The 24861-nt window shown below is 32.0% G+C and overlaps 3 protein-coding genes across 3 annotated transcripts; 1 reads left to right on the plus strand and 2 right to left on the minus strand.

Moving 5' to 3' along the window:
- Nucleotides 1-467: 467 nt before the first annotated feature.
- On the minus strand, nt 468-3435 carry LOC123685217 (2-oxo-4-hydroxy-4-carboxy-5-ureidoimidazoline decarboxylase-like). The gene is made up of 3 exons (XM_045624836.1): nt 3209-3435; nt 884-1043; nt 468-828 (listed from the first exon to the last, which is right to left on the minus strand). The coding sequence occupies exons 1-3, from the start codon at nt 3396-3398 to the stop codon at nt 654-656; spliced, it is 525 nt and encodes a 174-aa protein (XP_045480792.1). The 5' UTR covers nt 3399-3435; the 3' UTR covers nt 468-653.
- A 2586-nt stretch (nt 3436-6021) lies between these two features.
- On the plus strand, nt 6022-12329 carry LOC123685218 (apoptosis inhibitor 5). The gene is made up of 9 exons (XM_045624837.1): nt 6022-6225; nt 6286-6447; nt 6505-6831; nt 6886-7083; nt 7193-7387; nt 9338-9523; nt 9981-10172; nt 11257-11425; nt 11510-12329. Exons 1-9 carry the CDS (start codon nt 6160-6162, stop codon nt 11581-11583), a joined length of 1569 nt encoding a protein of 522 aa, XP_045480793.1. The 5' UTR covers nt 6022-6159; the 3' UTR covers nt 11584-12329.
- Nucleotides 12330-15857: 3528 nt separating this feature from the next.
- LOC123685219 (mediator of RNA polymerase II transcription subunit 7) lies at nt 15858-23427 on the minus strand. Its single transcript, XM_045624838.1, has 3 exons — nt 23089-23427; nt 22745-23035; nt 15858-16853 (listed from the first exon to the last, which is right to left on the minus strand). The coding sequence occupies exons 1-3, from the start codon at nt 23278-23280 to the stop codon at nt 16674-16676; spliced, it is 663 nt and encodes a 220-aa protein (XP_045480794.1). The 5' UTR covers nt 23281-23427; the 3' UTR covers nt 15858-16673.
- Between the last annotated feature and the right edge of the window lie 1434 nt (nt 23428-24861).

Genomic DNA, 24861 nt, shown 5'->3' on the forward strand with positions numbered 1-24861 from the left:
GTCATGTAGACCGTACTTTAAGAAATTTAGTATTTTACCATTTTCATGTATTTCCCTATATACCTAAGTTATTACTTTATATGAAGTAGACAAATGAGTTTTACCACGATAAATTTTAATATTCGTAAATGATTGTTGATTAATGATTGTTCTTTTGGCGTATATGTATATGTATTTTTTTAATAGCTAAAATATGAATAAATTATTACTATTATTATTCATTTCGTTTCATTACCTAATGAAAAAATTCTTCATCCCCAACTGTAGGACTAGGGACCCCACTTTTTCTGCACCAGAGTTTTCTCTGCAACGCCTTTGTTCATAATCGACTGATATAATTATAAATTATTTTCTAGCTGTTTGAGGAACAGGTTAGTCAGATGAACCACTGGTTCTCCTACTACTAGTGGATATTAGTCTTTAGGTGATAGTTACTTCGATATTAGATTTGGAATTCCCCACCAAAATTTACAAACATAAAAAGACCTTTATTTACAAAATATACATTCTTATCACAATTCTAAATATTAGAAAATCAATGCTCTGCAATTTATCCATTACTGAAGGAAACAATGTTCGACAGCCAGATACAAAATGATCATTTCATACGATTAAGTTCAAATATAATCTTTATTTGGAATGAATCAAAAGTTTCAATTTTTGATGAGCTCATGTACTCTGATTCTGCTTATTTTTTTCACCTCCTGTATTGCAAGTTCTATCTCTCTTTCCGGACTATTTTCAATTCTCTTCTCCATTTCGTTGAAAATCAGATCAATGTGTTTTTTTCCAAATATCACGAAGGGAAATCCAAATTTTTCTTTGTATCTGAAAAGTAAACGTTATATTTACTTTGGCACAATGCATACCTTCCAAAACTCACCTTTCATTGAGTAAGTTCAGTCTTCTCTTCTCAGATATTGGTAACATATCCAAAGATATTGTTTGATTTCGCTTCTTAGGAGTTCTTTCCAACTGAAGTCTGCCCAGGTTTAGCAATTGTGATACAAAATCTTGGTGGAAACATAAGATATTTTGTTTTTCTGTAACAAAATCTGTGATTAAGAAATCGAAGATTCTTAGAGCATTGGTGTAAAAAATTTAGTCTGTTCTCATTTTTAATCGAAAGTTATAAAAAAAAATTGCGTAGACATTTGAAAACTTGAAATATTTTGAATTTAAACTCCACATATTTCGATCAAAATCTTAGAAAGACTTTGTTGTTGGTTTCTATACCTAATATGATGGCTGAATATGTTTTCAAATATAGGGTTCAATCGGTCTTTATTTGATGGAAATTCATCTTGAATAGAAACTAAAATGAAGCTAAATATAATGAAACAATTGTAATTCATATAATTCAAAAGTGGAAATAAAATAACTGTAATTTTATTTGAGAATTTTGTTTCGTCCTCATAAAAAATAACCGAGATATCAACTTCTAATCTGATAATACAGAACTTGAGTGGGTATGTTTTTCAGTAATGAATTCCTTAAGATTCAATACTATGTCTACATTATGTTTTTCGTCATGGATAATAATCCTGAAGAATTAAATTAAAACCTTCAATATTGCAGAAACATGTATGAAATATTGAAATAAAATAAAAAAACAATTAAAATTGATATAGAAAGGAAATGGTTACATATAGTTTATATTATATATTGAGTGAATCCAAAAATTTGAAATATTTTTTGGGTTTCAGTATATTGTGAATAGGTATTCTATAAAATTTAAGGCAGTCTGATAAAAAAAGCATTTTTGAACAAATTTCGCATTTTTCGAATTTTTACCACATCATATATGTATGTACCTATAATGTTATTTTTAATCTAACTAGTAATAGAGAGAGAATAGAGAGAATGAGCATCATAATAATCATGTTAAATCTCAGGCAAATAATTTTCATATTATCGAAAATATATTGATTTCACATTTTTTCAGAAATCTGCCAATTTTTATATCATATCCTTAGGGGACATTTAATCCCTAACTGCCATTTAGTTTGGACCATTGTCTCTTACGTCAGCAGTCACCCTCTATATATATACATAAATATAATTTACGACTTTGTTTATTTTAATAGTGTATACGAATGAACGTACTGAGGATATACATAACAATACTTTGATTAAAACGGATTACAGATATAATTATAATTTGTATATTCATTAATTTATTCCAATTAATTATCGATTATCTTATTGTGAGACAATTACCTAATTGCAGCCAACCAACTATGTTTATGTTTGTGACATGTGGATCACGGACATACGATCATTTATTCTGAACGTGCATCTCAGTCTATACAAAATATAAACATTTACTATTTTCGAAGAACTCAACAGAGATAAACACTAAAATTCCGAAGGTTCAGAGATCACATAAAATGTCAGCACCAAATCAAATCAATTGTTCTGAAAATAGAAGGTGTATCTCAATGCAATGAAATGGTCAATGGCCTGTGCGATATTGTTGATTTAATTTAAATAAGCTTTTATGAATTGAGTTGGAATCTTTTGGAAATGCACGACTCCGGAAACAGTTTTACTTTACTTGATAGTTCAAGTATGGTTATAGATTTTTCAAAAGGAGATTCATTGACCTATACCCATACATAAATCGTTCATGAATTTTTGCAACGAATAGGAAGACAACACAATATTATACATAATGAATTCACATACCTAATAATTAGTGTTAGTCATGAATTGTTACAATTTTCGAAATGTCATTTTTTAATTGAGTCAATCTATTTTTGGAGTTCATAATAATTCCAATCAATAAATGAGAAATCATTGTTGAAATAAATTTAACTAATCTCATAAAATACTCAAGTGGATATCTTGAAATTGAAAAAAAAATTTACATAAGAAATTTTAAATTATACTTTGGAGACCTCGAGGGACAAAAGGAAGCATAGGAAGACTGAGAAAAAGATGGATATAGACGACATAGTCGCTATAGCCGGTAAGCAATGGATAAGAACAGCATAATACAGAGAAGCATGGAAAAAACTGGAAGAGGCCTATATCCGACACTGGACGAAAGAGGGCTGTAATATTTATATTTCAAAAAATAAATAATGTACATGTTTTCTTAAGCAAATTTCAGTCTTCAATCTCTCAGTTTTATTACGATGGACTTTCTTGACATTTCGAAAAAGGCATATCAGAATCAGGATTAAGTGTCCTAAAATTATCTTACCATTTGTGCTCAGACCATCGAGATAACTGACGATGGCCTTACAGATATCCACGGTAGAATTAAAGGGTCTGTACTTCAAAATACCTATGGCCGCAGCAGGACAATGTTCCACAACATTGCCGAAAATCTTGATGAAATGCTCGCTAACCAAACTGTTAACTTCCTCAATACTCAAGGATAGGAATGCCATATCTTTACGCACCAATATATTATAATAACTGAGCGATGGAAGTTGATTTCCCTACTTTATAAACTCGTGGAAGTTGATAACCCTCTGACTTCATCACCTAGATGTGTGGTGATTTATTTGTTTTCGAAGTATCAGATGGGATGATCTCTTGTGTTGTTATGTCTCTTTTAGCATATAGAAGGAATAATTGCATTTCTGTCAATGCCTTCAGTTTAGCCTTATTATCTTAGTACACATACTGGTTATTACATGATCGGTTGGTACATAGTGCGCCATTTACGTGAGCATGTAATGCTCAATAGTTACCTCATTTAATTTATGACGCAATCTCATCTATGATGCAACAAGTCTTAATTATAAAATTAAAAAGTGTCTCAAGAGAAACTAATACCTTCTAATAAAATCCCATTTCACGGAAAGATTCTTCTCATTAAAATTAAATTATGAAATATCAGGACACAGGACAGTACCTAATAAGATCAGGAGTGCCCCAGGGTAGTGTATTAGGACCACTTCTTGACCTACTGTACACAAGAAACTTACCAGTAACCAAAGAACCAGCAAAAGCTGCCTTCGCTGATGACGTTGCTATCCTCTCTGTTGATGACTCCTGCAAAATTAGGGATTCACGGCAATTTAACACACTGTATCTCGAAAACAAATGAGAACCGTATAAGAATATGAGTTTTTTTTAATTATATTCGCGTGTACAATGCTCTCCTGGAGTTTATCCCGTTCCTCCCGACTCACCCTGTATACAGATGACACGAGAATAGCAGTCAGACATAAACAGACGTCATATATGTACAGGGTGGGCAAATAAGCGAGATAAGCGGCTATATCTCAGGATCCACTCATCGTAGAGACTTGCGGTAAAATTTTTTACCACATACAATGTACAAGAAAACGAACTGGAAATTGTTTTGAAGTTCATACCTCTACCTCTAGGGGCGTAATAGCTATCGTCAAGTAGAAAAATGAATTTTACTCGAAAATGTTTCATATAAAGTTGAAGAAAAAATATGTAATCCTTGAAAAATTCTCTATCTTTTTGAATTGTCACTTTCGATTTTACGACATCAAATAAGGGAAGGAGAAAGGGAGAAAACTGACCGATTGAAATGCCTGTAACTTAAGTTTGGCTCAACATTTTTGAGCTAATTAGCTCGTCTGAGAGATAATATCTTGTTGATTCAGGACAAAATATACTCATGATAAATTTGTTTTTGCTGCTTTCGATAGGGGGCACTAAGTCATAAGTTTATTGTTTTGTTCATTTTACTTCGAAATTTCAAATGTAATGATAGGATTTTCTTAACAGAAACAGAAGTTCCATCAAATTTGCATTAAAAAACCTGAAGGTCGCAAGGCGATAGTTTCAGGCATTCTGGAGTTATGGCCGAAAGAAGATATTCTTCGACTGATGCACTGAAAAACCAAATTTTGTCTTTAAGTTCATCAAATTTGTATGAAAAATCCAAAAGGTCGCAAAGCGATAGCTCCAGGCGTTCTGGAGTTATGGCCGAAAGAAGACACAATTTGGTTTTTCAGTGCATCAGTTAAATAATATCTTTTTTCGGGCATAGCTCAAAGAACACCTGAAGCTATAGCTTTGCGACCTTTTGGTTTTTTCATACAAATTTGATGGGATTTCTGTTTCTGGCAGAATTTAAAGAATTTTCAGTTTGTTTTCTTATAATTTTTAGTGGTAAAAATGTTTACCGCAAGTCTCTACGATGAGTGGATCCTGAGATATAGCCACTTATCTCGCTTATTTGTCCACTCTGTACAAAAGACTGCAAGAAGCACTATAGAAGATATAAACTAAGAATATTCAGAATGGGAAATTCAAATGAATAATAAAAAGATCCAGGTAATTACCTACAGAAAAGAAGAGTAGCGATCAACTCAAACCTAAGAATAGATGGAAAAGAGATAAAATCGGAAAAATAAGTTGAGTATCCAAGTGCACCACTAGATGATAGACTTACATGCAAGAAGGAAGAAGCATATAAAATACTTAGTGGATAAAACAAAATCAGCAATGAGCAGACTTTACTGCGGTCGATGTTCTCGATATGGTCCAAATTCGTTGTTCGAAGACGAACAACTCGCCGCGAAAAATAAGGAAGGAGGAAAACTGAGTCGAACCCACAATGGCTCAACTGATTAGGTTTTAAAGGTAGAAGTTTTTGAAATCTCCGAACGCAAATGGCGGAATGCGAATTCATCCAGCCGAAGTCGAAGGCTACAAGGATCCTCGAAATGTTAGTCGCTCAAAAAGATATTTTATAAATTAGTATTGTAAAGGAATGACACTGATATGAAAACCTCTCAGGCTATTCTTTTTTAATTAATTTTTTTCAAAATAGATACATTTTTGAATACACTTGCGAATACGTGAATATAAAAGAAAAATATCATGATGAATAGCATCTAAAATAACTTATTTAATAGGTTGACGATATTGACATCAGGGGGCGTAGAATTTTTAGACTTCTACTGCAGAATAACTTTAACCAGTTGTGTGGTATAACCATAGACCTAATATCAATGCATAGTCTATGTATCAATGTGATATTAGGTCTATGGGTATAACCAAATTCTGTGATTTTGATTTGACAATTGTAAAATTGTTGAAAGTTGAAAGAGTTAGTTTGATATGTAAATGAAAAAGTATTATTTCTAACTTCGTATGAAAATAATTGAATATTGTATTAGAACTTGGTCAATTCCTTTGACATTTTAAAAACTTTCTGCAATGGATTTGGGAAAACTATATGAAAAATATAATATACTGATAGATGCTAAAAATAATGTATCTGAGGTATGTTTTATGAATATCCTAATTCTAATTTTTTCCATCCATAACACTTTGATTTTCTAGCACGTTCAAGATTTTGCTGATGCAATTGAAGGTGCTCGGGGTGGAGAAAAGGAAAAAAAGCTATCTACCCAAATTCTTTCAAAATTTTTCAAGCATTTTCCAAGTTTACAAATCAAAGCTCTAAATGCTATTTTAGATCTATGCGAGGATGATGATAGCATGGTGAGTTGTAATATCAGTCAACTTTATCAGAGTATTTATAATTATTAACAATTTCAGATAAGAATATGTGCCATGAAAGCATTACCTCTAATGTGCAAAGACTCACAAGAACATTTGAATAAAATCATCTATATCCTAGCACAGCTTCTGCAACTTGAAGACCAAGAGTACAATATAGCAGCCAGTTCCATTAAGTCGATATATAGAGATTTTCCTCAACAAGTTATCAAAGCATTATATTTATTTATTCAGAATAGTACTGATGTCAATGTTAGGGAGAAATGTATTTCTTTCATACTTAAAACATTACTAACCACACCAGTAAATGTAAATAAGGATGAAATTGAAGATACTATAATTGATGAATCAAAAAAATTATTAACGGTAAGATTAATAATTTTAGTTCTTGGTTTGATATTCTAAAATGTGTTTTTTTAGTATGCCAATCCCGAAGAGTTTATTATTATAATGCCATATTTGATATCATCAAAATATGGCAAAACCTTATCAGGGGCAAATAATCTATTAGAAATAATAGCTGAACAAATGGACTTAGATCAAGAATTTGAGCATGAGGAGATAGGAAGTATAGAGAAATTAATTATGTGCACAAAGTATGCTATAAATTTGTTTTCGGTGAGTTCTAATCTCTAATTTTATCGTTGACGAATTTTTATATATTTTTCTACTATTCTTGAAATTTTTTGTATAACTTGAAGGAAAACTCAACAATTGAAATTTTCAGCCTAAATGTGAATCCAATAAGTTCCTTGTATATATTTGTGACCATGTACTACCACAATGGTGTAATCTATACAATGTACAAAATTCTAAAGATGTGCAGTTACAAATTTTGAAGTTATTGGCTGAAGTATCACTACATTGTGGAAAGTTAGAAAATCCATCTTTGCAGGTCGCAAGTATTTTCAATTTATTGAAGGTGAGTGAAATTGAAATAATAAGAAACAATTCTAGGATGTTAGTCACTTGCATGCAAATATCAAGGGTGTTGTCTACTTGTATATTCTCAACATATAGATTGAATGAAACCAATATGTGATTATCTTAATAAAATTTTTCTTAAAGTAAGCTGCTTGAATACTTGCAATATATTCCATCTTACATAACTTTATTTTCAAATATTTACATTATTCATCTCTACCAGACTCATTTTTTCAAGAGCTTTAAATACTCAACACAAGCATACACGAAGGCCATCATTAAATGCTAATATTTCATCAATATCCGCAGTACTTTGGAATTTATGCAATTATGAACTCCGTCCCATTTAAATTTTTGTGAGTATATTTAAAAAGTGAGTTCAAAAGTTCCATGTCTTTCGAAATTCTTCAAAAATAATTACAATAATTATTGAAGGTTTAGGTCAGCTCAATATGAATCTCCTTCATGTCCACGTGATATGAGGCCCAATCTTTTTTGCTCTTATGTCGGAGTCAATGTTCTGCATTGCCGACCGCTTAAGGGCGCGTCTATATATTAATAGATCATTGGTTTCCTACTTGTTACCTAATTTGTTATTTATGTTTGAACATTTTAGCTAGGGTACACTTTGAGTATAAGCAAACATATAATTTCTGTTATTTCCATATCTTTCGTTTTGCTTGATATATTTTGGTGAAATTTGTTATGTATGTTTATGTAAGTTATTGCATATCGCAGTTGCAAGTCCAGGGTCACCAGGTTGCTTATACCTGATATATATAATGAATAACTACCAATTGTTGTCCTAAAAGATCTATCTGTGGATAAACAGATTTTGATATTTCAAGAGCCACTGACAGAAGTTCCGTTTATTATGATAAATACCTAATTGAGTTAGGAAGTTATCTATCGCTCATGTACCGGGGTTTTCACCATAATTTGACCCCCCCTTTAACTTTGTTACTGAAAGAGGTACAAAAAAATGTTTTCTACAAAAGTTTCACGAAATCGGCTAGTGTTTTTTAAAATGATTTCACAAAATGAAATATATACAGAGTGGGCAACATATTGCTTGCAACTTCATTTTTTCAAATGGAACACCCTGTATATTTTTCTATATTTGACTAGCCCTTTTTCTCCTGACTTCAAATATATAACATATGTTTGGTCTATCTCTTTTATTCTGAGTACCACACAGTTTCAAATTTTAAGAACCACCTAGCATACTCAGTAATCAGTTTTGAAGTGGTAGGCTGCGATAACTCAAAATGCCTTTTTTTGAGTTATCTCGTTGGCAACAATATGACATACGTTTGTCATTGAATGAAAATATTCATCGAATATGCACTACACAGAAGCGGAAAAATTTGAAATATTTTCACTTTATGTGAAAAACAATATAAATGAGAAAGCTACAAGGAGAGAATATATGGAGTTGCACCCAAATCATCGAATTCCAATGAATAGTGAAAAAAGTATGTCATATCATTGACAACGAGATAACTCAAAAAAGGGCATTTTGAGTTATCGCATTACTGAGCATGCTAGGTGGTTCTTAACATTTGAAACTCTGTGGTACTCAGAATAAGAGAGATAGACCAAACATATGTTATATATTCAAAGTCAGAGGAAAAAGGGCTAGTCAAATATAGAAAAATATACAGAGTGTTCCATTTGAAAAAATGAAGTTGCAATCAATATGTTGGCCACTCTGTATATATTTCATTTTGTGAAATCATTTTAAAAAACACTAATCGATTTGGTGAAACTTCTGTAGAAGACATTTTTTTGTACCTCTTTCAGTAACAAAGTTAAAGGGGGGGTCAAATTATGGTGAAAAACCCGGTACAAAGCACTCTTTATACTTGCTAGGATTGGCCCTGGAATTATCCTTCAAACGATCTCAATTTTTTTGATTGATTTTTGATGTTTCATAATTTGATTTCAGTTATACATGCCCCCACCTCCAGATACTGATGACACAACATTACCTTCTGTTGATTTTACAGCAGTTGAATGCCTTCTATTCTCATTCCACCGAATAGCTAGACAATGTTCAGATTTCTTAACTCAAGATCCAGAAGTTCTCAGAGACTTTAGGGCTCGCTTACTCTACTTTTCACGATGTGCTCAGGTGAGTGAATTCAAACAAAATTCTGTAAATATTTGAGTTATTCACTTAACGTTCAATATCATGATTTTGACACGCTAGTTGACAATAAACGAAAAAAGCATTTAGTTTGTATTGATTTCCAACAAGCTTTTTTGGATTTTTGTATAGGTCTTGAATAGATTGATATTTTTATTATGCTATGTCAAAAGTTCACTTGGATGCCACTTGTTGTTTTTTATTCGAGACCAAAGATAACAAATTTTGGGTTTTGTTCATATACAGGGTGTCCCGTAAACCGACGTCAACCCGGCGCATGCTGATAGCTTAGGTCATACCCGACCAGAATTTCCAAATTTTTATTTCTCAATAATACTATTACCATTGAGAAATGAAAATTCTGATTACTGGATTGGTTATTGGAAATTAAATTTGTTATTGTCGTTTCCTGAAAATTAATTTTGTTACAATTTCATTTTAGGGTTGTAAAAAAGTATTGAACCACACCATAGTGTCTCGTGTAACAGTTCAGAGTAAAGATGTTGAAAAAATGAAGATGGCGCCATCTATATTGGAGAATATAAGGGCTTTGATTAAGGATCTATTTTACACTCCACCCATCTACAAAGTATCTATCACATTGTCATTCTTGAAGAAGATAGTTACACCAGAGGTAAGCTATACAAATTGCAACTTTTACATTTACACAAAGATTCAAAAGTTTTGCATCACTTTGTTTTTCAGCAAGTTAATTATTTCAATACAATAAAACAACATTGTTTGCTGGAATGAACAACAGTTTATTGTACTCGTCTTGATACATAAGAGTTTTTACTACCTGAATTTAATATTTCAAAGTTTTTTCCCAAAAAAATGAGGCGATTTTCGTTCTTTTTTTTGGAATTTCTCTTCACCCATTTGAACCATAGTATGTTATATAGGACTAGTCTTGCGGAGTAGTCAATATGATTTTGATTTTTCGTTTGTCCAATGTATCCCCTCATTAAATGATTTCAATGCATTAGATGTCTGTTTAAATGGATTGACCATCTCACAACACTTTTTCTCCTGAGAATTTAAGATATCGAATTCCAAAACGTTTCTTGTACCTTCCCAACCATCCACTGTTCGCATTAAAACATTAAATCTCTTTGTACCCTTTATAATTTTATTTGCTTTTCCTTTGATAATTAAACCTGTGACTGAAATATGTTTTTCCTCTGGTTCAAAAATCACCGATTTTAAGCTTTTTCCATTCTATGGCATTCAGATTTTGATGATCTTAGAGTTTCAGTATTTCCTTGTTCCACATAGGTATATCTGATCTTCAGAATATTATCTCTCTCATTTCCAATTGCACAAACCATTTTTTTTTCTAAAGCCGTCACTCCAACGCTTTTTTCTTACTATATAACCTTTTTGACTAAGCTTTAAATGAATCCTTGCCATATTTATGTTTACTCGAAAACAAAATAACAATATGGTACCGTTTAACCGAGGCAAATGATCAATAATAAATAAAAGAAAACGTTTAACAATCGTTTCCTTGTTATGACAAATTTTTCAGGTACACTATTTCGAGAGTCTACTACTTGTATAATACAAAAATTATCCTAAGAAATGTAAATTCGAAATTAATTTAAAGGTTGATACTAAACTTATGAATCTTTGCGCATATTTGTTTTATTGAAATGGTTGTTTAATCCAGAAGAATAGAAAACATCTTAATTTAATTTTTGAAAAAATAATATTTCCAGCCTTCTGTTGCAAAAACTGGTGTAACAATGAAGAGACACATACCTATAACTTTCGATGGAGATTCGAATAAAGGTATGAAACAGTTGAAGAATTCTCGTGGAGACAACTTGAGGTTATATCAACCACCCAGTGGAAAATTCAGTAATAACAGCAATTTTCAGTCTTATGGTGAGTGGATTATTTGAATCGCAAGACCTAGAAATCCTATTGTATGACAATTTATCAGACAGTAATATCAATTTTTTTCTTTAGATCGCTCTGGCAGAGGTAGAGGAGGTTTTAGAGGAAGAGGTCGAGGTCATTTGAACAGGAATTGGAGGAATTGAGGAAAAAGCAATTCATCAACTTGTGTGCAACTTTCAAAGTTAATTCTTTTTTGTTTGAAGATTACACCAAATCTTTTTCAATAAAATTTCGTCAATTATTTTAATTCGAATGACATTAACAAGTAGTTTGTTACATTTTTTAACGATTGGAATTGTAAGTTTGGCACCATGTTCACTCTTCTGGAGAATGTACCTATATTGGGTTGATAAATGAAATTTTTAATTCAATTAATTCAGACTCATTTTCATTATGTCATAAAATAAAAGATCTTTTGGGTTACCTTTTTTCAGTCATGTACTATTTTCACTAATTTGAATGTATGAACTGCAAAATTCAATTATAACATTTTATTCTAATTCAAAATTGTCCAGTATAAGATAAATAGTTTGTGGCTTGCAGACAAATTTTCAATTCTGGAAAAGGTACCTCCTCAAGCGGGACTCGAACCCGCAACCCCCGAATCACTAGTCCCGCTCGGGGAGGTACTTTTTCCAGAATTGATAAATTTGTCTGCACGCCACAAACTATTTATCTCATATTTATTACATAACACAGATGCTACAATCCATCATTTTCAAATTGTCCAGTATGTTACCATAATTACTGGATGAAATTTTCAACAGACTTGTTAAAACAAAATGAAAGACTTGATCAGAAATAGGGAACACGCACTGTATGAATTTTTGAATCTATCTTGAGAAGCAATTGAATGATACCAAATTATATTGTACATTTATTCAATCAATGAGATTGTTTTACCTGACCTATTGTACCCAGTGAGTATACAGGGTGATTCACCGGGATGGCCTATTAGACGTTTATGGAAAACTAATCATAATTTTGAGCTGAAAATTTGCATATTGGGGTTTGAGACAATGATCTTTCTCCCTGAAATATTTTCAGATCTCTACAACTTCCAGTTATACCGGAAATAGACTACTACTTCCTTATTTCAAATGGCACACCCAGTATATTATTGCATCATTAGATTGCTTTTTTTATGGCAATTTCGGCAATATGCCATACCTTGGGTAAAAATTCAACGGTTCATGAGTTATTGGGATTCTTATGAAAAAAAAAGGTGGCGATGAGGACTCACATTTTTTTGAATATTTCAGCAGATGAAGATTTGTTCGAAAAAATTTTTTTCTTTTTCGATTCCGCAAATACGTAGTATTATAAGACTGTTTTTGGCTTGGACCAAAAATGTACAGGGTGTTTATAAGAGGATCATGAATTTGGACAACTCAAATTCATCAAAACTTAAGATTTTCAAGTTAGAACCTATATTTTTTATTATTTCAGTCGATTCTACGTACAAAAATAGTGGGGGTTACTAAAGCAAACTCTGAACCTAAAATGAATACTTCAAGAGTTATCGGGGAAGAGCTTCAAATGAGGAAAAACCGCTATTTATAACAACTGTGTCAATAACTGTCTGTTACTTCCGGAAAACACAGAAAGAAACTGAAATTCGATGTTTGAATAACTAAATTTAACATTTCATGATTTTAATTAATTTTTCGTTGGGATTGTTGAGAAATCCATAAACCAATACAATTTTTAATTACGAATAATTTGTTATGAAAACATCGAATTATAGTTTCTTTCTGTGTTTTTCAGAAATCGCAGACTACTCCACACAGTTGTAAATAGCGGTTTTTCCTCATTTAAAGTTCTTCCTCGATAACTCTTGAACTATTCATTTTAGGTATAGGGTTTGCATAAGTAACTCCCACTATTTTTGGACGTAGTATCGACTATATTAATAAAAAATATAGGTTCTAATTTGAAAATCTTGAGTTTTGATGAATTTGAGTTGTCCAAGTTCATGATCCTCTTATAAACACCCTATACATTTTTGGCCCAAACCCCAAACAGTCCTATAATACTACGTATTTTTGGAATCGAAAAAGAAAACAAATTTTTTGGAATAGGCTCTTTCTGCGGTAATATTGAAAAAAATGTGAGTCCTCATCGCCACCATTTTTTTCATAAAAATCCCAATAACTCATGAACCATTGAGTTTTTCCCAAGGTACGGCATATTGCCGAAATTACCATAAAAAAAGCTATCTAATGATGCAATAATATACTGGGTGTGCCATTTGAAATAAGGAAGTAGAAGTCTGTTTCCGGTATAACCGGAAGTTGTAGAGGTCTGAAAATATTTTAGGGAGACAGAGCATTGTCTGAAACCCCGATATACAAATTTTCAGGTCAAAATTATGATTAGTTTTCCATAAACGTCTAATAGGCCATCCCGGTGAATCACCCTGTATATGAATTGTCCTTTCTGACCTGAAGATGGTTTCAAGTACAAATAGTGCAAATTTTACACCATGCATTATTATTTTCTCTTTCAACATGTGAGAACAGATATGAAAATAGGAATGAAAACAAATTTGAATGAATATCCAGCTGAAGGATTTGAATTCAGTTCATCCTTGCGATATCTGAAATAGTAATTTACGTAACAAGTCCGGAAAATAGGGTTTTTTTGGACGAATAGACAAAATTCCAGGACGAGCGTAAGCGAGTCCTGGAAGTCCGTGAGTCCAAAAAAACCATTTTCGGGCGTGTTGCGTACAATATTTTTTCGGCAACCATGTAAAATAACACTATCGCTGCTGCTTTCCATATTTTATTGCGATTGCGATCAAAAAACATGCAAATTTTTTGACAACTAATTTCATATGAACTGTCAGCCGTTATCTCGGTTGATATGGATTCTATGATACATTTCCGGCCTAGTCCGGGAAGTACGTACTTTCCGGACTAGGCCGGGAAATGCTACTTTCTCAGAGAAAAAGCGTCCGGGAAGTGAGCACTTCCTGGACGGTTGCCGGAAAAAAATTTTAAAGAGGACTCTGTTGTGAAAATACACAGAAACAAAATATTGTAGTGCTGGGCCAATTAGATTTGGAGACAACTTAAGAAAATTACCTATTGTTTTGGAATCCTTTTTCGGGAATCGGTATTTTTTATAATTTTTATTTTCTTAATCAATATATGTATTTTTTTTAATAATTTTCATTCTCTTAATCAATATGTGTACATACATGAGAAGAGAGCACGTCACAAATTACAATACCCTAAGGAAGTACTGTGAAAAAATTCTTGCAAATTTTATGATTCTTGATTCAACAGAAACTCAAAAGCCTTTTTTTTAACTTTTTCAAATCATTAATTGATCGTAAAGACATAGGAAGAGAATTGAAAATTTTCATACACATAAACTCAACACTCTTCTTGCTGAAAGTGAGCCTGAACAGTGGGTACAAATAAGGCTGGGTGTGTTTGGTACAGCTTCTGGAGACATACTCATTGAAGTAATGTTATATTTTATAAAAAGAAGACATCGATATGTGTATAGGGCAGTCACAGTTCGCAATCCACTATCCCTGAATTTTTCCTGTATTTCATTTTTAACATTCTACGGAGAGTTAGTTTCTAAACCACAAAAATTCTATCTAAGCTGGAGCTAGATCCCCGAAAGATATGACATGACTGACTGAAAGTTGACTTGTCTTCTGCTAAGCTGTTCGGTTAGCTCATACCACTTCATTCCTGTCCAAATGGATACCCAGGAACTTTTTTGTTGACGATATATGTGCATCAGTGATGCCTAATAATATTGTTTCAGGGGGAGACTGTCAAGTTCGATCTGTGCAAAAACAGACATACTCAGTTTTGTTGATATTAAGGTTCAGTCCTCAGAGGTCCAGTCCATTCTCCCTGCACCAGGATGTCATCTTGGAAATCTCATTAGCTGATGTAGTTTGTAGCTGCGAGATGTTCGGTGCTCCTATGAGCAGATTATTTTGAATATGGAATTTCGAATAAAATTTTGATATTCAAGTCATGAATTGTGACGTGAGTTGAGAGTGAATTTTGTATGTAATATTTTTTTAGAGAGATCATGTCTGCAAAACTTTCTGCTCAGTTCAAAAAGACCTCTTTCTGATTAGTGTAAATTGAAAAAAATTATCATTTGCGACTTGACGAGAATAAACATATAAACTGGAAATTGCATTAAACAAAAATCATGATTCCATTCCGAGCAGAAAGTTGAACACTTTTCTTGAAAATTTTGAGGTTGTCTATTTTTCATATTGTTGGTAGCATTGGTAGCAAGCTGCATAGTTTTAATGTTCTACATTACATTATTATAATTTAGCCAAATGGTACAAAGAAGTACCAGAATTTTCAAATCTCCACACTGAATTCATAATTGTACAAAATGAAACATGGGCACTAAAGCAGATAAAAGAGACTTAAAAATATTTGTTTTTTATTTTGAAGAATTATTGCTATTCCATAGGTTTTTTTGTGAGTTATAAATCATGTTCAAAATGTACATTGTATTATTTCATATTTCTATAAAATGATGATATATCTGTCTGAAACTGTAGTTTAGAATACTCCTAGTCATCGACAAGAGTCGTATGATATTCAGTTGAAATAAGTACTGCATGGATAGTATTATATATGTTTCTATATTAGAAAACTAATTCTTATGTCGCCATTTCCGGGAAAGAATCATATCTTATAACACAATATTATATTTGGAATCATTTTCAAACATAAAATCATTTGTTTTCCATTCAATCAAGAATAACATTTATAAAATAAATTAAAAGATCTTTTTCCAAAGCTTTCATAATACATTATCATAGGTTTATTCAGAATAAATATTATTCTCGACAATGAAATACTTCCATTATTCATTGAAAATATTCACTTAAAACAAAAAATAATTACTGAGCGAATTATATACATATTATATTAGTCCTTATAATAAAGAAAATAGACATGCACAGATGCATAAAAAATTCCACAAGAAAGGTAGTAAATAAATCTTTCTGTTACATTTTTTAAAATACAAAATATTTCTATCACCCAGAACGATTTTTTTCTGTAGATGGATTCGATAAAACAAGAATTTTCCACATAGAATGTGTTTCAACTATAAAATGTCATTCCGCATTTTCTAATAAAAAATTTAGAAAAAAGCTGGCAATATACATTCAAATTGTCGACATTTAAGTATGCGATTTTTTCTTTATATATACATTATATATGTTTTACTACATATTATCAACGATATTACACATAATTCTATCTAGCATGTTACAAGGATCATCATTTGATTCTTCATTTCCTGATTTTTCATGATTCATAAATAATTCTGTCTCTATGTTATGCTTACTGTCCACTTCCATAGGTTCAGGCAAATTTTGAACTGCTTGCTGTAGGATTTCCATAACCTAAAATTCAATGAGATTCTGTGGTTAATGATTTTGTTCAGAAAAAAAATGGTAGGTACAATCATAATGGTGAAAAGCTAGTGGTACATAAAAAGGCAATAATAGAATTTATCATTACCGATTTTTTAGCGTTTTTTAGAAAATATTTTGATGAGAGCTTTAGGCTTCGTACTAAGGGTTAAAGAATACTTTTAATTACCATTAAAAAAGACAATAGTAGTAGTGGTAGTAACAGTACTTTATTGTTCATAAACAAACAAATGGCCATCGACCTAAGGTCCTCCAGCCTTTTGATTTATACATATCCATATATAAGTTTTTTTATAACTAAATATAATACATATTGTATTGTATCTTACAATAATAATAATACAGCTATTATCCAGTGTTCGCTAGTGTCTCAAATAGGGTCTGAGTGGAGTATTTTCTGTGTGTTGAATGATGTTCCTCTCTGTGGTATATTTAAGTTATTGTAGTGATTTCCATTAGTCTGTTGTAAAATTTCTTGTTGAGTTCAGTGAATCTACTCATTATTGGTTCAATCCCAGTTGACGAATATAACAGTTGATTAGGTGGGTTGTGCAAAAAATTGTTGGGGTGCCTTATTCTTGAGATAATTCTAAGTGATGTTGTTTCTGCCACTTGAAGATTTTTTAATGCTGGTGTTCTGCATATATTATATTGGATGCGCATATTCTATCAGGAGCCGACATATAGTTTTATATATTTTGGTGACATTTTTTAAATTAATTCCTTTTCTTCTGTGCGTGAGTTTAGAGAAGTACTTGGCCCTAGATATTACTTTCTTCTTTATTGTTTTTGTCTGTAGATTGAAGTTTAGTTTGTTATCAATTTGCACACCCAGGTATTTCATTGAAGCTGATGGTCTAATGTTTACTCCATTAATACGTACAGTTTGTGATGTTGGGGATATTCTGTGATTGAATATCATAAAACTGGATTTGTCTGCGTTTATTTTCATTCTCCACAACTGAAACCACACGCATATTTTTTAGGCAAGCAGCTCTGTATTCTTGATGCAGTTATTGATAGATTTCTCATGTGCCACTAATATTGTAACATCTGCATATTGTAAATTATACAAGTTAGGATCAAAAGTGGACATCATATCATGGCAAAAAAAATGAACAAAAGTGCCGAGAGGGGACTTCCTTGAGGGGTATCTTGCTCAGGGTTGAAATACACTGATATACATGTTCCAATTTTAACTGCTAGCTCTCTTTCAAGTAGGAATTGCTGACATATTCTGATGAGTTGGTAGGGAACTTTATTTTTGTACAGTTTGTATAGTAGCCCTCTATGCCACATGGTGTCAAAAGCTTTCTGGATATCTAGACTCATTGCTGTAGCTTTATAATTCTTCAAAGTGGCGTATACTTCAATATAATCTTCATCAATACGTGTATTTTTATATTGTTCTGGGAACATATTAATTTCTTCATTGACCTTTTCCATGTAGGTTATTTTATAGTTATAAGCTGTTTCTTCACTCATCACTTCAGGTTCTATGTTCATCTTGAAGTCGATTACCATTGCAAGATGGTCAGATCCAAGATCGGGAGTCAGGTGTATTTTAGATATGTTTCTTTTTATCTTTGTTGTATAGAGTATCAAATCCGGAGTACTGTATGCACTTCTACTCATCAAAAATGTCGGTTCTGTATCAGCTTTGCTGAATTGGCTATTTCTTAGAGAGCTGTTGATTTGTCTCTTTTTTGCAGTTGTGTCGGCATTAAAATCTCCAATAATAATTGCGTAATTATACAATGCCGCCTTGGTGAAAACTGTCTCTTCGAGTGAACATAATGGATGGAAGTATACCAAAAAAATGTGCAACTTTTCGTTCTTAAATGGAATTGAGAAATGTATTACTTCATTACTAGGATTATTTAAAGATGGTGCATTGTCTTTACTACATTTCGGTGCTGGATGACATTGTACTATACTTCCTCCTCTGGTATTTTGCACAGTATAGCCAATTTTTTTGATGGTTGTCCAGTTTCGGTATTCAATAGCGTGTGATTGATTGATTTTTGCTTCAACAAACATGACACATGTAATATCGTTATTTTCAATGAAATTATTCACAATATGTTTTTTTGGTATAAAGCTGTTTATGTTATTGTAGAGGATCCTAATTGTTGATGTGAATTTGCCTGTTAATTTCGTTGTTAATTGGTTCTGTTTCCCGAAAAGATAAATGTTGTGTCTATGTTGAATTGATTGATGAATCTCTTTTCTAATTTCACTATTAGTTCATTTCTGTCGGTGTTCTTCGGGTTATTTATCTTGCGATTGTAAGTGTTTATTATTTCATTGTGTATAGTTACTGGGGCATGGATACGACTTGTCTTTTTATGTAGTTCTTCCATTTCTCTTGTTTTTTTTTGTCAAGTGGTTCAACAAACGTGTTTGAAATACTTTCTATTGGTTTTTTAGGGTGTTTTGGACATTTAATTGACCATGCTATGTGGTCCTCTGCACCACAAGATAGGCATTTAGGAGCATTATTAGTTTTGCATTGGGAAATTTTATGTGGTCCATGACATTTTGAACATTTTGGTAAACTCTTGCAAGATTCAGTTTTGTGATCGAATTGTAAGCATTTGTTGCAGGGAATTGGAGTTGGACCCGGAGGGTGGCTGGGATATACTAGATAGTGCTGGTTCATGAAGAAAAATCCATTATTTAGAAGTGCCTCAAATGATTCTATTTCGCCAGTGATAATTCTTATATATCTAGTAGGTTTTGAGAGAGACCTTGAGATTATCCTTTTGCAGTATCTATGTTGAATTTTGAGGGATTGGATTGGAGATGTTGACTAATATCTTCATCTTTGATGCATGTCTCTACATTTGATATTACCACCGAAATATGCCTGCTGAGGTTCTCTTTTGGTGTTTGTTATTTTCTGTGCATTTGTTTCTTTATAGCTTAGAATTTTCTTTTCATTTTTGAGCTCAATGAGAGCTTGTTCCAATTTAGTTTCATCATTGTTTGATTTTAGGATGAAACCTAATTTTGTTTTGATGATTATATCTCGGGACGACGGAAATTTCATATTCCAAATAGTTGACATCTGTATTCTGTCCATTTTGAACATTTTCAGTATTTATGTAAAATAAATTTGCATATTCAATCTTTTTTAACTCATTCATCTTAGCAGAGAAGTTTCTGTTCATTGTTTTCATAGGAAAATATACTTTAGTTTTCATTGTTTGTTGTGTATTTTTTGTTGTTGTATTATCATATGATGTTCGTCTATTATCTTCCTTATCAGTTTCTACTGGATCAGAGATAGATTGATTATGTGTTGTATTTATTGATGTTTGGGATTGATTGGAAACAGATGCTGATTGTTTATCGTTTTCTCTTTGTGCGTTCGTCGTTGGATTTATCAAAAGTTGTGGTGGTTTGAAAACAATATCAGGGGATTTATTTTCGTGTTTCTTTTTTGTGGATGAAGTATTATTGGCTGGCTTTTTCTTCCGCTTTTTTTTTCTTAGTTGCTTCTTGAGAAGGCGGATCGCTTTGTTGTTCTTCTTCTGAAGAGTTATAGGTAGAAGTGTCGCCGACTTGAGACATTTCCGATTCGTAGAAAATCTCAAATTCCGCGGCGCTGGCCGTAATATTTTTATCTTTTTCGTAAACACAGCGCACCTAACGCACATCTGTTCTTTATCGCGGACGACGTCGAACTGAAAGACAATATATTAACTATATATGTATATATTTCATCATTGTGCAAGCATGACATATTATCCGATTTTTGTGTCTTTTATAGTTATAACGTCAAACCTCTGCCTTGTTGATTTGATAACAAACTTCTTTATTTCAGATCATTCACCAACAGAAAATATATAAACTACATGAAAGTTTTCAAAAAATTATTGAAAAGCACTGAATTAGCGTCAAGAGCTTTTGGGCACTATTTAGTTTAGTCTAGTCTACAGAACTAAATTTTCATCTTCTTTATTCAGTTTATAATACCTGGTATTCTCACATACATAACACAATGCTTGATCGCAGGTCTGTATCACATCAAGAACCCAAAAATATACCACCAAAAGAAAAAAAATTAAAATATTCCTTACATATTAGATAACAACATATCATAATCATATGTGTAGTGCCCATGTTAATTTGTGTTTGACATTTTGTATAACATCGTTTAGGAATATTTCAACAAAAGATAACAACCTTCAGTAAACGATAAATTCATTCAATCCACCCAAAACAACTCATAAACATCCACTATAGTTATATGTACTATACTGAATTTTACCCAATTCTTTAAAAATTTTTAAATTTTCCTTCTTTTACCTCTAACTGTCTAATTAATTTGAGATTAAATTGAACAGTCTTAGCCCAGGCGCATATTGAGACGCAGCCCCAATGACAGAATTTGCTAGAAACTGCACTTGGGTAATAAATATCTCGCATTCGCATGCGCATATTGGGAGATCCATTGGATTGTTTTCTGTATTCTTTGTATTGAAGCTCAAGTGTTGTAATGACTCATTTCGGTTTATAACCTGAAGTAGGTCTCACATCTGGGTGGCAATTTTGTGTGCCCTAGATAAAAGGGTAGTTGTTTTGATTCAATTAGTTTACTTGTGTTCTTGTTTTAAAATGTTGGAATACCTCCATTTCGGCATTGAATCTGATTCAGAAGCGGAACTGGAAACTATATCTGAATATTTTGAGTATGATTACACCTAGAAAATACTTAGGTGTACAATAATTCAATAAATTCCGAGGGAGGTTGAAGATTTTCAATTTTGAATTATTTTAATTGAAACTATTTTGGAAAGAGCAATATCTGGCAAAAAATATTTCAATACCTAGTTTAACCCATTGAAATTTAAAGGTGTGGTTCTGGAAGGACCACATTATTTCATGAATTTCAAGATTTTTCTATATTTCGAAAATATGAAATGCATATGGGACTATCTACAATCCAAATAGAATACCCTATAACAAATTTCATTGAAATTGACTGAGAAATTGACTCTACGTATAACATAAATAAATTCATAAAATCTTGAATAATTTATATATACATATTATTATATTTCTCCATAAAATCCAATGCAATCATAGAAAATAGGGTTCTAATTTGAAAATCGAAAGTTATGAAAATTTTGTTCACAATTTTTGGCATAATATTTGAAATACTCTGTGATGATATTCTTCAAATTCATTCTACTACAAAAATATGTGTCGAGTTTACGCATAGGATACTTACAGCAACAATAATTCACATAATTGTGACTACGGAAATTTTCTCTTCTTTTCAGTTTTTTTTTGAAATATTTTGGAAACTAGTAGGACTAAGGCCAGTACTTGAGTTAGGAGTGATTGATAATATCTAAGAATTAAAATGAGAATATTTTTTCAAAACATTTTTCATTTCTTGTATTAGCTGAAGTGTCGGAGCTTTGGAAATATTTCAGCTGGATAGAGAATCAAGAACATTATCATATTCCTTATTTTCAGAAATCAGGAAAAAAGAGCTTGAAATATGTCATCTGTCTCATTCTAGGTCCAATAATTTTCAAGATAAAATTAGAAAAAAGAAAAGAATATATTAAATTAATCTCACGGCATTCAGACAATTTTTCCATTCTGGAAAAAGTACCTCCCCGAGCGGGAAAGAAAAGAATTTTCCCAGTTGTGTACAGTAAGTATCTATTCATTCATTCCATAAAAAATATCCAGCAACAGGGATTTTTACTGCTTGCTTGACATTTCATTCCTTATAATATGATAGTTGAAAAACCATTGCTAGAAACAGTAGAAACTGTTGCTCCATTCACATCCATTGTTATGATTATTTACTTTTAAAACTAATCCATTACAATTCATACCTTATCCAAATGCCTTTGAAATCTACTTGCAGTCTCAATTCTTTGTCTTTTCTGAAGCTCCATCATAACTCTCAAAGTTTCTCTTGCTTGGTGTGGTCGAAATTCATTCAGTAAATGATGAATATGAATAAATAATAGGCTCAAGTCCTCTATTTTCTCAGCTCTTTTTGAAGAATCTGGACAGTTCACTAGGAGATCGAGCAAATCTAAAAAATTTGCTAAAAGCGATAAATTTAACTTTTTCAGTTCCCTTTTGCGATCAAAATGTAAAGGATATAATCGCTTGATTCCCTAAAAATAAATTGATAGTAGAACCTTATTATCTAAGATGATTAATAGATTACCTGACTTTCGAGTGGCCTTATAATACTATCCTCCGTATTGAATGCGTTTCCAAACATATGATAAGTATCCTGAATCGGTGGTGGAGGCCTTGGGGCCCTTCCTCTACGAATCATTTCATCTGTATATTGATTTACATATTGCATAGGCGGAAGGGGTAAAGAGCATACTTGTATTGCATCAGACGAAGCCATTTTTATAATAGAGTTCAGAGATTTTCTAGAGACCAATACCAGAGACTAGTAGTCAGTGCCAATACAGAAAACTGAAGAGAACACTAAACTAATTTGAAACTGTGTCAACATATACATTAAATTTGACATTCGTTTTTGTTTAAGGTTAATACCACAGAACACTAGTATTAAGACCACAGATTATAAGTTAGTCTTCAAATTGTTTGAAAATATGTACTAGTGCCCTCAGAGGAAAAAAAATTTCCTTCCTGTGAGCTAGTACCTCTTAGAATGTAATTAGATTATAATTGTTCTAAGCTAGTGTTTTGTTTAAAATAATCCTGGTGAATCAAACTCGGATGGCTAGTAGTTTCCTTGTCTTCCGTAGGAAGCGCTATTCATTTATTCAGCCTACAGTGACTTTATATACTAGTAGTAGTATAAAGAGTCACTGTAATTCAGCCTAGTGACTTAATAAGATGAATTTCTTCTAGTGTTGAGATTCTTCTTGGAAATAAAACACATTTCTGTCTAACAAGTCTGTTTTATTTTTGAGTATGAAAAACATCTTCTTACTTCATTTATTTGAATTAAAAACTTGACACTCGTCACTCACATACTTGATACACGCAAATTTTTGTAAGATGAAAAAAATAAACATCCTATGTCACAAATATAAAACGAAGATACTAATTCTCAGTAGGAACGTTTTCCTAAACGTTTTCCTACTCAAATTTACATATTATTTCAACCTTTCTGTTGCCTTTCTTTCAGGTAAGACCTGATCCATAACAAAGCTTTCCTTTAATTCCCATTTTCTTGAGTTTTTGCTTTTGTGAGCTGACTTCAAATAAAAAAATAGCCTCAATAAGGAGTCATCGGTATTAAGTAGGATCCGAAAAGAGTTCTGACGTTAAGTTGTCTTGTTCAATAATAAAATTCCATTATGATTTTTGTGTACATGAATTTTCTTGTCCGCACTGCATGCAGTCTGTGTACATAGATGAAAAGTGGCCTAAAATACAAAGTAGGAAGAAGAGGAACTTCAGACCAACCATATTTGGATCGTGATGAATTTAAAACTGTTGAATTTTCAAGACGTAAAAGCGATACTTGATAATTGGAATAGGTACTGAAATTTTGATTCGAAGATCTTTATATGTACCCTCACATTACAACTCATTCACATTGTAATTGAATATATGTATACCAAAATATTAAAGGTAGGTGTAAGTCCTGCTGGAAAAAAAAAACAATACTATTAATAACACATAATTTCACAAAAAATCTTCAATAAATAAAAAAAATATCAAGAAATTGATGAAAACTTATGAATAACATTACCACAAAAAGATTACTAGTTTTCCTCCATAACTCTGTTTACAGTTCTCACTTCGCAGCGCTCTCAACGGTGGTTGACTTCTTGAAACTGCAGCAAAGTACCAAGAGTGACATCTAGTGTTAATAGTAATACTCATTCGAAAACAAATTAGAAATCGATAAGATTGGATCAGACATATCTTGAATTTCTAAACTTAGTTTTTGAGGATGCACATAGATGTAGGAGCTTACATTGTTTTATTATATAGTCCAAAATTATAT

Source organism: Harmonia axyridis, chromosome 7 (assembly GCF_914767665.1).
Source record: "Harmonia axyridis chromosome 7, icHarAxyr1.1, whole genome shotgun sequence".
NCBI lineage: Eukaryota > Metazoa > Arthropoda > Insecta > Coleoptera > Coccinellidae > Harmonia > Harmonia axyridis.

Coding starts and splice junctions, on each gene's coding strand:
- LOC123685217 (XM_045624836.1), bottom strand. CDS start 3,398: ATGGCATTCCTATCCTTGAGTATTGAGGAAGTTAACAGTTTGGTTAGC. Junction 1,044..3,208: donor CGATGGTCTGAGCACAAATG/GTAAGATAATTT, acceptor ATTTTGTTACAG/AAAAACAAAATATCTTATGT. Junction 829..883: donor CTGAACTTACTCAATGAAAG/GTGAGTTTTGGA, acceptor TTTACTTTTCAG/ATACAAAGAAAAATTTGGAT.
- LOC123685218 (XM_045624837.1), top strand. CDS start 6,160: ATGGATTTGGGAAAACTATATGAAAAATATAATATACTGATAGATGCT. Junction 7,388..9,337: donor GTATTTTCAATTTATTGAAG/GTGAGTGAAATT, acceptor ATTTGATTTCAG/TTATACATGCCCCCACCTCC. Junction 11,426..11,509: donor CAGCAATTTTCAGTCTTATG/GTGAGTGGATTA, acceptor TTTTTTCTTTAG/ATCGCTCTGGCAGAGGTAGA.
- LOC123685219 (XM_045624838.1), bottom strand. CDS start 23,280: ATGGCTTCGTCTGATGCAATACAAGTATGCTCTTTACCCCTTCCGCCT. Junction 23,036..23,088: donor TAAGGCCACTCGAAAGTCAG/GTAATCTATTAA, acceptor ATTTATTTTTAG/GGAATCAAGCGATTATATCC. Junction 16,854..22,744: donor TTCAAAGGCATTTGGATAAG/GTATGAATTGTA, acceptor ATTGAATTTTAG/GTTATGGAAATCCTACAGCA.